At 41.4% G+C, this 15518-nt stretch overlaps 1 protein-coding gene across 4 annotated transcripts in view; it reads right to left on the bottom strand.

Moving 5' to 3' along the window:
* Positions 1 to 15518, bottom strand: part of mtor (mechanistic target of rapamycin kinase) — a 367630-nt gene that overhangs the window by 262498 nt on the left and 89614 nt on the right. For all 4 annotated transcript variants that reach the window (XM_041205820.1, XM_041205819.1, XM_041205818.1 and 1 more), the window contains exons 24-25: positions 10824 to 10916; positions 3158 to 3304 (exon numbers count right to left, since the gene is read on the bottom strand). In XM_041205820.1, coding sequence (XP_041061754.1) covers positions 3158 to 3304; positions 10824 to 10916 — 240 coding nt within the window. The remainder of the gene's footprint in view (positions 1 to 3157; positions 3305 to 10823; positions 10917 to 15518) is intronic.

A 15518-nucleotide genomic window follows, 5' to 3' on the forward strand; every position in this document is an offset into this window, starting at 1 on the left:
TAGTGGGGGATTCAGCGATGGTAATGCCATTGAATTTCAATGGGAGATGGTTGTTTTCTCTCTTGTTGGAGATGCTCATTGCCTGGCACTTATGTGGTGTGAATGTTACATGCCACTAATCAGCCCAAGCCTGAATGTTGCCCAGGTCTTGCTGCATATGGACACGGAATGCTTCAGTATCTGAGTTGTAGTGAATGGTGCTGAACCTTGTGCAATCATCAGCGAACATCCCCATTTCTGGCCTTATGATGGATGGAAGTCATTGATGAAACAGCTGAACATGGTTGGGCTTAGGGAGCTCCCCTGAGGAACACCTGCAGTGATGTCCTGGGACTGAGATGATTGACCTCCAACAACCACAATCATCTTCCTTTGTGCTAGAAACAACCCCAACCACTGGAGAGATTTCCCACGATTCCTATCAACACCAGTTTTTTTGAGGGTCCCTTAATGCCACATTCGGTCAAATGTAGCCTTGATGTCAAGGGCAGTCGATCTTACCTTACCTCTTGACTTCAGCACAAGTGCATGACTGAACTAGGGTTGGACGAGATCAGGAGCTGAGTGGCTCTGATGGAACCCAAACTGAGCGTCAGTGAGCAGGTTGTTTCTGAGTAAGTGCCCCCCCCCCCCCCCCCCCCCCCCCCCCACACACACACACACACACACACACACACACACACACACACACACACACACACACACACACACACACACACACACACACACACACACACACACACACACACCAGCCCCTTAACAAAACCATGCTAATTGTCCTTGCTTAATCCCTGCCTCACCAAGTGTAGATTAATTCTGTCCCTCAGAATTGCTTCCAATAGTTTCCCCACCATTGAGGTTAGACTGACTGGCCTGTAGTTCCCTGGTTTATCACTTCCTCCCTTCTTGAATAACGGTACCACATTGGCCACAGGAGAGGTATCAGAGGACTGGAGGGCAGCCAGAGGTATTGAAAATTATTGCCAGTGCCCCTGCTTTCTCCTCCATTGCCTCACTTAACAGCCTGGGATACGTTTCATCCTGGCCTGGAGATTTATCTACTTTTAAGCCTGCCAGGCCACCTAAAACCTCCTCCCTTTCAATGTTAATTTCTTTAATTATATCACAGTCCTACTGCCTGATTTCCATATCCACGTTGTCCCTCTCACTTGTGAACACAGATACAAAGTATTCGTTTAGAACCCTACCTAGGTCTTCCGGCTCCACACACAACTTACCACTATGGCCCTTAATGGGCCTTACTCTTTCCCTAGTTATCCTCTTACTCTTAATGTACTTGTAAAATAACTTTGGATTTTCCTTTATTTTACCTGTCAATCTTTTTTCATGCCCCCTTTTTGCTCTCCTAATTTCCTTTTTAAGCTCCTTACGCATTCTATCCTTTTCTCGGGCTTCCACTGTTTTGAGCCCTCGGTATCTGCCATAAGCCTCCCTTTTTCTCTTTATCCAATTCTGAATATCCTTCGGCACCCAGGGTTCCCTGGATTTGTTGGTCCCACCCTTTGTCTTTACTGGAATATGTTGGCCCTATACTCTCCCTATTTCTTTCTTGAATGAGTCCCATTGCTCTGATGCAGATTTACCTAAAAGTAGCTGCTCCCAGTCCACTCTGGCCAAATCATATCTGATCTTATTAAAATCGGACTTCTCCCAATTTAGAACTCTGATTTCTGGCCCATCCTTGCCCTTTCCATAAGAACCTTGAATCTAATGGAGTTATGATCACTGTCTGCAAAATGCTTCCCCACTGATACCTCTATCACTTGCCCGGCTTCATTCCCTAAAATTAAGTCCAGGACTGCCCCCTCTCTTGTAAGACCTTCTACATACTGCATACTGCCTTCTACGTAATTCCAGATTTATTAACTGAATTTAAATTCCACCAGCTGCCATGGTGGGATTTGACCCCCTGTCCCCAGAGCTTTAGCCTGGGCCTCTGGGGAATGTGGAACTTGCTATCACTAGGAGTGATTGAGGCACATAGCAATGATGCAGTTATGGGGACAACAGATAAACATGAGGAAGAAAAGGTTATATTGATAATAGTTAGATGAAGAGGGGTAGGAGGAGGCCGGTGTGGAGCATGAACAAAGGCATTGACAACTTGGGTGAAGTGGTCAGTTTGTTGTAGGTAGGCAGTATGATACCTACTCAAGTTGTTGCACATCACTTGTGTTTTACAGCAGTTGCATTATGACTGAAAACAATGTCATCTGTACTTTTTAAAATAACTTCCAATTTTAGAGGAGAACAAACCACTTAGCTATTTGCCTGCCTGACTAGAGGGCGATGCAGAGCGATCAATATAGCAACACTGCATCGTGGTTAAGCAAAAACTTGGTGCATAAGATCACCTTAAATTAATAGCTGCTTCAACTTCACACTGTTGTAAATTTATTATAACTACAAATATTAAGTACTGCACATGTGGGCCTGGAAACTACCAACAGAATGAGAAAAAAGTGACATTTGATTTAAAAGTTCCTAATAACTTAATTTTAATATGTATTCAACATTTAAATTTTAGCACAGCTTTTAAATGGCACTATAGACATGCAGCAGCCTTCAAGCTGCAGGCCACATTCTCAGCATGGAATTTAATATTTTTTTTAAATTTAAGGCCGTTAACAGCTTCTATAAAAATGTCACTGTGATCTGCATTGTGCTTCAAAACAAGTAGTAAATGTAAAACTGAAATACGAACTTTATAAAAATTTCTGAAAATTAACTATCCAATTCACTTTACATTTAAATTAAAAATAGAATAGATTATTGCAAGTTACACATCATCATTCTAATCATCCTCTCAAGTCTAAACTTTTTCCTTAGCATGAATTCAAGCAATAGCTTCACAACAGGTTCCTAGTATCACAGATGTCTGTCTTCAGCCAATTCAATGCAGACTTTCATTTTCAAGTTGTTTGTGAACTAAAATAACCAAATGCCACTATATCAAAGCTTCAAGTTAAAAAAGAAAACAATTTCTGTTTAAACTATACAAAATAGACATGCTCATGATAAATAACCTCATAACCCAATTCAGGAATAAAAGCCGACTACTAAATTCATATTTTCACACATATTTGAATAAACACATTTTATACTTCATCAAGCTATCCTTTGACTATGAACATACCTTCTGTAAATTGGTAGTGCTGACATGCAATTTCTTCATAGGACCAGTCTCCACTGGTCCACTAGACAGTGTGTCCCCCTGATTGCCCCGGGAAGTCCGGTGTTGAAAAATGATAGGATCTTCCTCTTCTTCAGCCAAGGTGTAACCCTGTGCAAATTCAAACAAATTGTGAATAATTCTCACTATAGTGGAAATAGCATTCAAGCTTTTACTTGAGAACAAAATTGAGAATACTGCATCAGTGACATCGAAACTTTCTCTCATCCCCACTTTTTGTCCATAACCCTCACCCCAGTAACATCCTGGTAAGCCTGCTCAGTATCCTTTCCAATGCCTTTACATCTTTCCTGAAGCATGCGCAGAATTGTCGACACTACTCCAGCTGTTCATACAATTCTAGTATGATCTCCTTGTTTTTATATTCTATTCCTCTACTTATAATCCCAGGTAATCCATATGCCTTTGTAACCAACTTATCACCTTGTCAGGCCATCTTTAAGGAGTTAAGGTCTCTTTGCACATCTACACTTTTCAAAATCATGCTATTTATTGCGTACTGTCTTCTCATATTAATTCTCCCAAAGTACGTCACTTCACAGTTCTCCATATTGAACACTATCCTCCATTCATCTGCCCATTTCACCATCCTGTTTGTTATCCTGAAACTTGTAACCATTCTCATCATGACTTACTACTTTGCCAAGTTTTGTATCATCTGAGAACTTAATAATGCTGCTCCCTCCATAATAGTTTAGGCCATTTATAAAAACTCCAAAGAGTAATGGAAAAATAACTAACCCTTGAGGAACACCACTGCAAGCCAGCTCCCTTTCTGAAAATCATCCATCCACTACCACCCTTTCCTTCTTGTCAATGAGCCCATTTTGTTTCCATATCACCTCCTGTGCAGCATTTGGTGAATGCCTTCTGAAAGTCCTTTTATACAACATTTTATACAAGATGCTACATTGCATCGAGAAAATGGGGAAGGTTGGTCAAAGAATTTGATCAAGGTAGTCAGACATAAATTACGTTTAACAAATCCATGTTGACTCACCTTAATTAACTCATGCCTTTCCAAGTGAAAGTTTATTTTGCTTCTGTTATTGGTTTCCATCTATGCCAAGATGACTGGCTTGTGGTTTCCTGATTTATCCCTTTCACCCTTCTAAATAATGATATAACATTAGCACCTCTCCAGTCCTCTGGTTCAACTCCTGTTCCCAATGAGGATTGAAATTTTGTGACCAATGTCTATTTATACCTTTGCTTCTTTCAGTAATCAAGGATGCACCTGGACCAGGTGACTTACCAATTTTTAGCAATGTTAATTTTTTTAGTACGACTTCTCTAATATCCATAACTTCCTCCTCTCTTTTAATGTAACCATCACATCATCCATTTCCTTTGTGAAGACAGAAGCCTTTAATACTTTTGCATTGTCCTCTGCCTCTACATGAACAGTTTTCATCTGTGTCTATAGGATTAGGCTTTCTTTTTGTAATTGTAGTGCTGTTAGAACTTAGTTGTCATATACTTAAGTGTATCTGTAAAAATTGTATTCTGTCTGTGATATAACTGCAAAGCATGATGGATAAACTCAGTTGAAGGTTAGCTAATGTTTTGTGTAAGTATTATGAAATGCTGAGGAGTGATGTTAGATGGTTAATTCAATAAATGCAAAACTTTACCAGAAATGCTCTAAACTGTGGACAGCCTCAGAGAAAATTTCCAATCCTTTGTCTCGTAAAAGACTGCAAATACACCCAATCTGGCAAAGGGCAGTAGAAATAAACCCTGCACATATTGACCTGTTTAACCTGCCATGGTTAGGTAAGTTACCAAGGAGCCACAGCAGGACATGTGGCCATTTTAGTCTAAGAGCTGTGAAAGGCAAAAGGCACAAGTTGCATCGAGTTAACAGTGTCAAGGAAATAAGAGACTGAAGGTCCTGTAAACTTTCTTAGGCAGTCCCCTGAAAATAACAAAGACGTGAATCATATGGTCATGAGGGTGTTGAAATACATGCTAGCTCAAGGTATAACCTTGGCAAAACAATTAGGTCATTACTGACCAACAGATAGTCAGAAAATGAGTTTTACCTAATACGGCACTTAGCCAAGCTGGGAAGGAGTGTATAAATAAGGGCTTGAAAGACCCCAAAACACGCATCATCGACAAGAGAAGGAAGAAGAGAATCAAGAGGCAAGCAGCGTTGTCAACCAGAGGTCGAGGGCCATTGTTCCACAGTGAATGCAATTGTTCACTGCTGCCTGTTACATATTACATTTTTGTACTCACGGTGATAAACTTAATAAATTCTGTGAAGCCTGTAAAAACACAATCCCTTCTAAGTCAGCTCTCCCAACTTAGCCTGTAATTATAATTGACCCAAGTCTTAAATTAAATTGATGCAAACTTCAGATCTTACAGGTCCTTAATAAGCCCAATTTTACACCGTTTATCAAATATTTCAAGGTTCAATTTAATGTTATCTGTTAATCTTTTCTTGTGACCTCTCTTTGCCTCCTATATTATCTTTTTCCAATTCCCTTCTGTACTTTCTATAACCTCACTGGTTAATAACCAAGGTTCATACTTGAACTCCCTATCGAGCTCTACCTATCCCACCCAACCCCTTCTACTAGCTTATATTTCATCTCATTTCTATATGTCTTAGTTCTGATGAAGGACTCAAAATGTCAACTGTATCCCTCTCTGCAGATGTTGTCAGACCTATTGAGTTTTTCCAGGTGTTTTTGTTCTAGATTTCCAGCATCCGCAGTATTTTGCTTTTATTTCATACTTGATGAGTTGTATGAAGAAATGTGGAGCATCTGTGACATATTCCTGTTTTAAATTTAATGGACCAGATCATGTTGATAATTGTTTTTTTGGTTTAATTATGATAGCTATAAAGCTGGAATGCATTCAAAACACCTACATTCATTTATAGGTTTAGAATCCCATGGACTAAAATGGAGCTAAGTTGGTAAAAATGATTTTTTTGATGGCCAGCAATACACAGCATTCAAGTCTTCCTATATTTACCAAAAACAAAATTGAGACTACTCTGCTACACAATAAAACTTAGAGCACTCATTAATAAAATCCTCTGCCGGCTGTCCTAGCTTTCTAGTCAATATGTACCTGCACTCATTTGAAGCACATATCAGATACCATAGAGCAGGACATCAGATATGATGCCTTAATAATAAGTTGCCTTTTGTTCAAGCTGTCAAGGTAAGAAGAAATTGTAATCTTTATCTTCTGGTAATAATTCTGACATATTTTCTTATGTCAAAAACAAAAACAAAAATACCTGGAAAAACTCAGCAGGTCTGGCAGCATCGGTGGAGAGGAGCACAGTGGACGTTCTGAGTCCGCATGACTCTTCAACAGAACTAATTAAAAATAGAGAAGGGGTGAAATAAAAGCTGGTTTAAGGCGGGGGGCGGGGTTTGGACAAGAAGAGCTAGGTAGAGGGCCAGTAATAGGTGGAGATAACCAAAAGATGTCACAGACAAAAGGACAAAGAGGTGTTGAAGGTGGTGATCTTATCAAAAGGAATGTGCTAATTAAGAGTAGAAAGCAGGACAATCAAGGTACAGATAGTGCTGGTGGGGTGGGGTGAAGGGAAGGGATCAAAATAGGCTAAAAGGTAGGGATAAAACAATGGATAGAAATACATCGAAAAAATAATGGAACTGGTGGGAAAAGAAAAATCTATATAAATTATTGGAAAAAACAAAAAGGAGGGGGGAAAAAATCGGAAAGGGGGTAGGGATAGAGGAGAGAGTTCATGATCTGAAGTTGTTGAACTCAATATTCAGTCCGGAAGGCTGTAAAGTGCCTAGTCGTTAGATGAGGTGCTGTTCCTCCAGTTTGCGTTGAGCTTCACTGGAACAATGCAGCAAGCCAAGGACGGACATGTGGGCATGAGAGCAGGGTGGTGTGTTGAAATGGCAAACGACGGGGAGGTCTGGGTCATGCTTGTGGACAGACCGAAGGTGTTCTGCAAAGTGGTCACCCAGTCTGCGTTTGGTCTCTCCAATGTAGAGGAAACCACATTGGAAGCAACAAATGCAGTAGACTAAGTTGAGGGAAATGCAAGTGAAATACTGCTTCACTTGAAATGAGTGTTTGGGCCCTCGGACGGTGAGGAGAGGGGAAGTGAAGGGGTGGGCGTCAACTCACAGAGACTTCCTCCTACCTCTCCCTGGACCATGACCCCACCACTGAACATCAAGCCATTGTTTCCAGGACTGTCACTGACCCCATCTCTTCGGGAGATCTTCCTTCCACAGCTTCCAACCTGATGGTCTCCCAACGTCGGACGGCCCGCTTCTACCTCCTACCCAAAATCCACAAACAGGACTGTCCAGGCAGACCGATCATGTCAGACTGTTCCTGCCCCACGGGATTCATTTCTCGCTATCTTGACTCCATTCTCTCTCCCCTTGTCCAGTCCCTTCCCACCTACATCCGTGATTCCTCTGACACCATACATCTTATCAACAATTTCCAGTTCCCTGGCTCCAACCGTCTCCTCTTCACCATGGACGTCCAATCCCTCTACACCTCCATCCCCCACTGGGATGGTCTGGTGGCTCTCCGCTTCATCCTCGAACAGAGGCCTGAACAATCCCCATCCACCACTACTCTCCTCCGTCTGGCTGAACTTGTTCTCACGCTGAACAATTTCTCCTTCAACTCCTCTCATTTCCTCCAAATAAAAGGTGTGGCTATGGGTACCCGCATGGGCCCCAGGTATGCCTGTCTCTTTATGGGGTATGTGGAACATTCCTTGTTCTATCCTACTCCAGCCCCCTCCCACAACTCTTTCTCCGGTACATCGATGATTACTTCGGTGCTGCTTCATGCTCTCGTCGGGATCGGGAAAAATTTATTAATTTTGCTTTCAATTTCCACCCCTCCATCATTTTCACATGGTCCATCTCTGACACTTCCCTTCCCTTCCTTGACCTCTCTGTCTCAATTTCTGGTGATAGACTGTCCACCAATATCCATCACAAGCCTACCGACTTCCACAGCTACCTTGACTACAGCTCCTCACACCTCACTTCCTGTAAGGATCCATCCCATTCTCTCAGTTCCTTCGCCTCCATCGCATCTGTCCCGATGATGCTACCTTCAAAAACAGTTCCTCTGACATATCCTCTTTCTTCCTTAACCGAGGTTTTCCACCCACGGTGGTTGACAGGGCCCTCAACCGTGTCTGGCACATCTCCCGCGCATCTGCCCTCACACCTTCTCTTCCCTCCCAGAAACATGATAGGGTCCCCCTTGTCCTCACTTATCACCCCACCAGCCTCTGCAAAGGATCATCCTCTGCCATTTCCAGCATGATGCCACATCCAAACAGATCTTCCCTTCACCCCCACTGGCGGCATTCTGTAGGGATCGTTCCCTCCGTGACACCCTGGTCCACTCCTCCATCACCCCCTACACCTCAACCCCCTCCCACAGCACCTTCCCTTGCAACTGCAGATGATGCAACACCTGCCCCTTCACTTCCCATCTCCTCACCGTCCGAGGGCCCAAACACTCATTTCAAGTGAAGCAGCATTTCACTTGCACTTTCCTCAACTTAGTCTACTGCATTTGTTGTTCCCAATGCAGTTTCCTCTACATTGGAGAGACCAAACGCAGACTGGGTGACCACTTTGCAGAACACCTTCGGTCTGTCCGCAAGCATAACCCAGACCTCCCTGTCGCTTGCCATTTCAACACTCCACCCTGCTCTCATGCCTACATGTCCGTCCATGGCTTGCATGCATTGTTCTAGCGAAGCTCAACGCAAACTGGAGGAACAGCACCTCATCTTCCAACTAGGCACTTTACAGCCTTCCGGACTGAATATTGAGTTCAACAACTTCAGATCATGAACTCTCTCCTCCATTCTCACCCCCTTTCTGATTTTTCCCCCTCCTTTTTGTTTTTTCTAATAATTTATATAGTTTTTTTCCCCACCTATTTCCATTATTTTTAAATGTATTTCCATCCATTGTTTTATCTCTACCTTTTAGCCTTTTTCGATTCCTTCCCTCCACCTCACCCCCACTAGGGCTATCTGTACCTTGCTTGTCCTGCTTTCTACCCTTAATTAGGACTTGCCTTTGGATAAGATCACCACCTTCAACACCTCTTTGTCCTTTTGTCTGTGACATCTTTTGGTTATCTCCACCTATCACTGACCCTCTACCTTGTCTCTATTTTTAATTAGTTCTGTTGAAGAGTCATGTGGACTCGAAACGTCAACTATGCTCCTCTCCACCGATGCTGCCAGACCTGCTGAGTTTTTCCAGGTATTTTTGTTTTTGTTTTGGATTTCTAGCATCCGCAGTTCTTTGATTTTATATTTTCTTATGTACTGGAAGTCAGGTTTTAATTGGATTAAGAGCTAGAGTGACGGCAGGGTGTAAAGTCATCAGTAAGAAATTGTTTTGATATGTTAATGAACAGACAGGGACTTCAATCAGAGTTTTACATAAAGCAATAACAGGAATAGTTTTGATTTGAGTTGTTTTAGTTCAAAGGGAGTATATGCAGGTTGTAAAAAGGTGTAAGGAAATAAGGTACAGATAGGATAAGTTTGGTTTTACAAGTCTAAGAGCTAAAATAAAGAATAGTCAATCAAGTCTGGGAAGAAAATATTTCTAAAGAGACTGGTTGAGGCAATGGAGAGATCAAAGGAAAGGAATGCATTTAAGAAAATACTAAAGTGTATGTGAGGAGGTAGCTGCTTAGGTCTCCCAGAAGACAGCAGCGTGGCCGGTCAGAACTCACTGAAGACAACGTGAACAAGACCAGACTGAAAGAAGCAGTTGCTGCTAGCTTCTGAGGACACCCCAAGGAAATAGCACTGTGTGGTAAAAATTACTGGACTTCTATAGATTCTAAAATTTATGAGGACAGTGGCTGAACAGAAAAGGGAAAGGTTATCTCGGGGGTAGTTAAGATTTGCGGAACTATTTTAAAGCACTGTCTACTGTGCGAAGCCGTTTGTGTGTTTAAGTGTAATTGTGTTTTATTTGTTTTTTCTTTATTCTTTTAATAAATGATTACTTTGCTATAAAATCATCACAAGTAGTCAGGGGCATCATTTGCCCGAGTTCAGAACCACTCCTCAAACTATACAAATTGCAAAAACCATTTTGGCAGCTGTTTCAAGTTTCCTTCTGAGATTTGAGCAACTCTGCATTTACCATACACCTTGCCACAACATGGCCATCACTGTAAAAGACTATCTGGGGGAAGGTGGTGAATTTGGACTGTTTGCTGTTCATAATGAAATCATAATTGCTTTCCTTTCACAGTTACAATATTTCTACAGATGGTAAATGAGGAAACTCTTCCACCATTACTGTCTGATACTAAAAAGAAAATGCATTTTTTAAGTGTTATTTGTACAACCAGATAAAACATGTCACATCATCACTCCTGATGAATGAGAAACTTAGTAATGCCATAGAGTACTTCAGAATACTAACTGCTCCATGTGCAGACTTTAGAATCATTAGGATAATAAGCTCAAGCAGAGATCAAGTAATGCACATTTTAAAGGAAACAGAGAAACAAAGGAAAGACGTTAGTGTAGTGTTGCACTTTCAAACTTAAAAGTATACATTGAATCTACACTGACCTTTACAATGCGACATATCAACACATCGTATCGCTGGTGGTTTATCCTGTGGCGCATCATCACCTTGTTTACCATAGGAATAAATATTTGATACTGAAAAATAGATCAGATAATGCCATTAGACTCTAACAATGCTTTTTTGGCAACAGCTGCTTTCAATATATTTTAATATAGGCACCATCAACCACAGTAGTTGTCAACTTTTGCTCAAAATATATGAAATGTTTTACTAGGAAGCACCACCTTAACAAAATAGCATTTTATATAATGTATAGTGTCGGCCTTAGTTCAGTGGTAATGTTCTCACTTCAGACTCAGGTGTTCTTGGGTCCAAGCCCCATTCCAGAAACTTGAGCACAACCTACACTTAAAGTGCTGGACAATCAGATGAGATGTCTGCTTGTTTGGATGTACAAGATCTCATAACAATTTTCCCAAAAAAGTGCAGGCAATTCTCCCAGTATCACAGCCAACATTCATCCCTCACCTAACACCAAAAAACAGATTATCTGATTGTCATGTTGCTGCCTGTATAACTTTACTGCATGCGATTTGGCATACAGGGGAATAGTGAGTACACTTCAAAAGTTCCTCAAATCTGAAGCAGTTTGGGATGTCCTTAGGTCATTAAAAGTGCTATGTAAACACAAGTTCATTTTTTTTTCTATACCTTACAAAAGAATACAAAAGCAAAGAAAGCTCTACTTTTTCCATTTGGAAAACAAAACCTTAGTTTTGGATTAGAATATCAACCCTAGTATCTTCCAATTGGATCACCTATCCCTGTTTTATGTGAATCCAGCGTCCTGGCCTCAATTATGTTTCCTGATAATACATTACAGGTATGTCTCTGTAAAGTAATACTGTCCAATATCTGCAAAAACCAAAACTTGCAAGATGAAGTAACAGATAAAGGAAAAAATATAAGTGGTTCAAAGATTCCTTTGAATGATAGTTTAAATGATGCATAAAACTAATCTAATTAATCACAGCTTTTCAGAAAAAATGGTTTTTCTTGTGTCAAGAAAAAAAAAAGAAACTTGCGTTTATGTTGTGCCTCATCATATCTCATAGAAAGTTCTCAGATTACCTCTCATATAATTAATTACTTTAAAGTGTAGACATTATCACTTTGTTGTATTACGATCCCAGTAGAGGCTGATAATGTTTAAAAAGAAATTCAAACTTGCAGTTAATAGCTGTAAAGGATGACACTAGATTTCACATTTTAAAACTTTTACTGTAACAAATGACTAAAAGTGCTATTGACTATACACTATTTTCTATTTGTAGACAGCTTATACTTTAAAATTACAGAAAGGAATGCTCCTCTTTTATACTTATCACACATCAGACTCTTTCTAGAATTACAGTCCTTATAGCAAACAGTCCACAGTCGCTCTCAGCTTCCAATAGGTTCATGTTAACCCGAGTAGTAACTTTAAATAACTGTCACTAGGTGCTTTCCTTAGTCTTCATTAAGTTTCCTAAACCCTTAACAATCAGTAAAGCTCGTCTTGCTGATTCTTTCCCTCTGGCCAAACCAGGGTGAATCTCCTGGAATCCTTCAGTAACTGCAGGATGCATCTCTTCAACTCAAGACAAAGCCCTCCCATATCTGGCTGTGGTATTTCACAAAGCCAAGCAACCTCTTCTCTCTGCTGACCGCAGAAAAACTGTTGTATGTTTGTGATATTAATTGATTTGTAGGGAAGACTGTCCCCTTGATCTCAAAACAGCTTCCTCCTCATCCTTTCCCATGGCAAAATAAATCAAATGGGCCTTGTATCTAGGTAGAAATACTAATCAGCTATTCTTGAGGGCCCAGTCTTGGGACTAAAAAGACAGTTTAAAGCACAATAGTTTACAATGCAACAGTCTCAACACTTTTCTGGGACTTAGGAGACTCTCAGTCTCCGCTGTTAACACGCAGGCTGCTGCCGTTGACTCAAAGCATAAATACTTGGGTTCCAAAGTCCACCCCCTCATTCGCACCATGGAACCTGCGTAACAAGTAAGAAAAGGTTGATCAAAGCAGGGTGAAGTTCAGTGGGACTCCTACTGTCATAGGCTGCTTCAGTTATCGTGAAGGCCTGTTATGAGCCCTAGAAATACTTAGCAAACAAAGCTCTGGCAAACAAGACCTCAATGGTAGAAGAGGAGGGGGAAGATGTGCCATGTAGAATATCTCAACAGCTATTACGGCGGACAAAGGCTGCAACAGAACAAAACTTCCAATTGTCTTGGTTTCCTTGTCATTAGATCAAGGTTTCATTCTGCTAATACATGTGTGCAAGCTGGTGTGCAAGAGTTTTCCACACTAAAAGATATCACACACAGGCATCTTTCTTTCCAAGCACATGTCCCAAATCCTTCGGTAACCAGCAAATAGCAACAGGAACAGTATTGTGTTGTCTGGAAGCTTCTAGTCATGTAACTGCAGCCTCTGTGCCAGTTCAAGATGGTCCTCTAACACTCAGACAAGGCAGAGGTGCCATTCAGCAGCTGTAACTGCGAGTAAGCAGCCCTCTTTAGGATCGACTCTGCTTACCCCTTATTGAGGAAGGGATAAGAAAACGTGCCCTAAACATAGCGTGCCTCGCCTTTCCCAGACTAAATAGCCACGTCCACCTTCTGCAGTAGAAACACACAAAAGACACAAGTAGTTAAGTTTGGGGCCTGGGACATCAGGACCCTCACAGACACTGGCTCTTAAGAGTCATACACGCTTGAAACATTAACTCTGTTTCTCTCTCCACAGGTGCTGCTAGATCTGCTGAATTATTGCATCATTTCCTGTTTCTATCCCTCATGGGCACACCCATGAGTGAAGGCCCAGAGTGTCCAAGAACTCTGTCGATATGACATTGACATCACTGCTGAGTGAGACCCAGTGAGCTGGAGAGGGGCAGCTCAAGAAACTCTGAGGCAGCCATGCTTTCTTCTGGAAAGGAAAATTAGAAGAAAAATGCAGAGTTCATAGAGTTGGATTTGGCATCAAGAATTAGTTCTTCACGAGTTCCCTCTTGGAAGAAATGAGCGCCTCATGACTCTTCGTCTCAAACTAGCAAGGAACCAATTTGCCATCATGGTCAGTGCATATGCCCCAACTCCAGAGACCGATGATGAATCAAGGAAAGTTTCTATGCCAAATCTGACCAAGCTCTCCATTGGGTTCTGAAGGAGGGCAGGCTTATTCTTCTCAGTGACTTCAATGCCAGAATTGTAAGAGATTCCAATCTCTGGAGTGGAACTATTTGCAGGCAAGGAGTTGGAAAAGTCAACTCCAAGGGCATTCCTCTCCTTACCAAATGCAAAATATGGGCTTAACATCACCAACGCCCTATTCAGTTAGAAGAACAAGTACAAAACGTTGTGGCAATACCCGCGGTCCAAGCACCATTGCAGAATTAACCAATGTCTGTACCCAGAACTGCAAAGATATCTGCGCCACCAGAGCAATAACAGGGGCTGATGACAGCTGGACCAATCACCAACTTATTCATTCTATTATATTGATCATACTGGCTCCCAAACAATGGATGCAACAGAAGAAAGATCAACGTTGAGGCTCTGAACGATCCAATCAAAACAATGTCTTAGGAAAAAAACTTCCAAGCTTCAATCATGAACAGAAAAAGAAAGTTGACAGTGCTTGGGATGTCCTTAAGTCCAATGTCATCAAGCCTGCAAAGAAACACTTGGATTTTCTGTCAGGAAACATCAGGATTGCTTTGATGACAATGATCAGGATATCGATAAACTGATTGATCCCAAGCAGAATGACCTAAACTCAAAACAAAAGAAACTAGCTTACCAACAAGTAAAGCCCAAGGCACATAGGTACATCCATGACATGAAGAGCATGTGGTAGGCAGCCAATGCAAAGGAAATTCAACATCTCGCTGATATGAATGATATCTATGGTTTTTTCACTTCCATAAAGACCATTTACAACCCAAGTACTCAGGCACCAGCTCCACTGAGGTTTAAGGACGGGGGGGAGATCTGATCGAGGAAAGTAAAGCTGCCAACATCGGTTGGAGGGAGCATTTTAAAGGCCTTTTCAATCAAGAATCATTCGTTGACAAGAATGATTTCAACTCTATCCCATAACACTCAGTGAGAGACGAGCTTGGAACTCCACCAACACCTATTGAGGTGATGAAAACTATCACCCAAATGAAGAACAACAAAGCAGCAGATGATGGAATCCTACAGATCTGGAGTGAAGGTGAAGTCCCGAAGATCTCCAGGATGCCATGATTGTGACAATCTTCAAGAATGGGGGCAAATCCAAATGTGGAAATTATAGAGGCATCTCTCTGCTTTCCATTGCAGGAATGATCATTGCAAGAACTCTTCCGACCCAACTTATTACACATGAAGAGTTACTCCCCAAATCTTAATGTGGGTTTAGGCCATCAAGCGGCATGGCTGACATGATCTTTACAGCTCAGCAACTACTAAGAAAAATGTCATGAACAGGATCAACCTCTCTACGTAGTGTTCTTTGACTTTACAAATGCCTTTGAGTCTGAAAAACTTTGCTGAAGTATGGATATCCTCCAAAATTCGTTACCATCCTTCGCCTGATTCATGATGATATGTGAGCAGTGATCCATTACAGATCCTTTTGAGGTTAAGACAGGAGTAAAACAAGATTGCATCATCATTCCAACTCTTTTTTTGATC

The sequence above is a fragment of the Carcharodon carcharias genome, chromosome 15 (genome assembly GCF_017639515.1).
Source record: "Carcharodon carcharias isolate sCarCar2 chromosome 15, sCarCar2.pri, whole genome shotgun sequence".
Lineage (NCBI taxonomy): Eukaryota > Metazoa > Chordata > Chondrichthyes > Lamniformes > Lamnidae > Carcharodon > Carcharodon carcharias.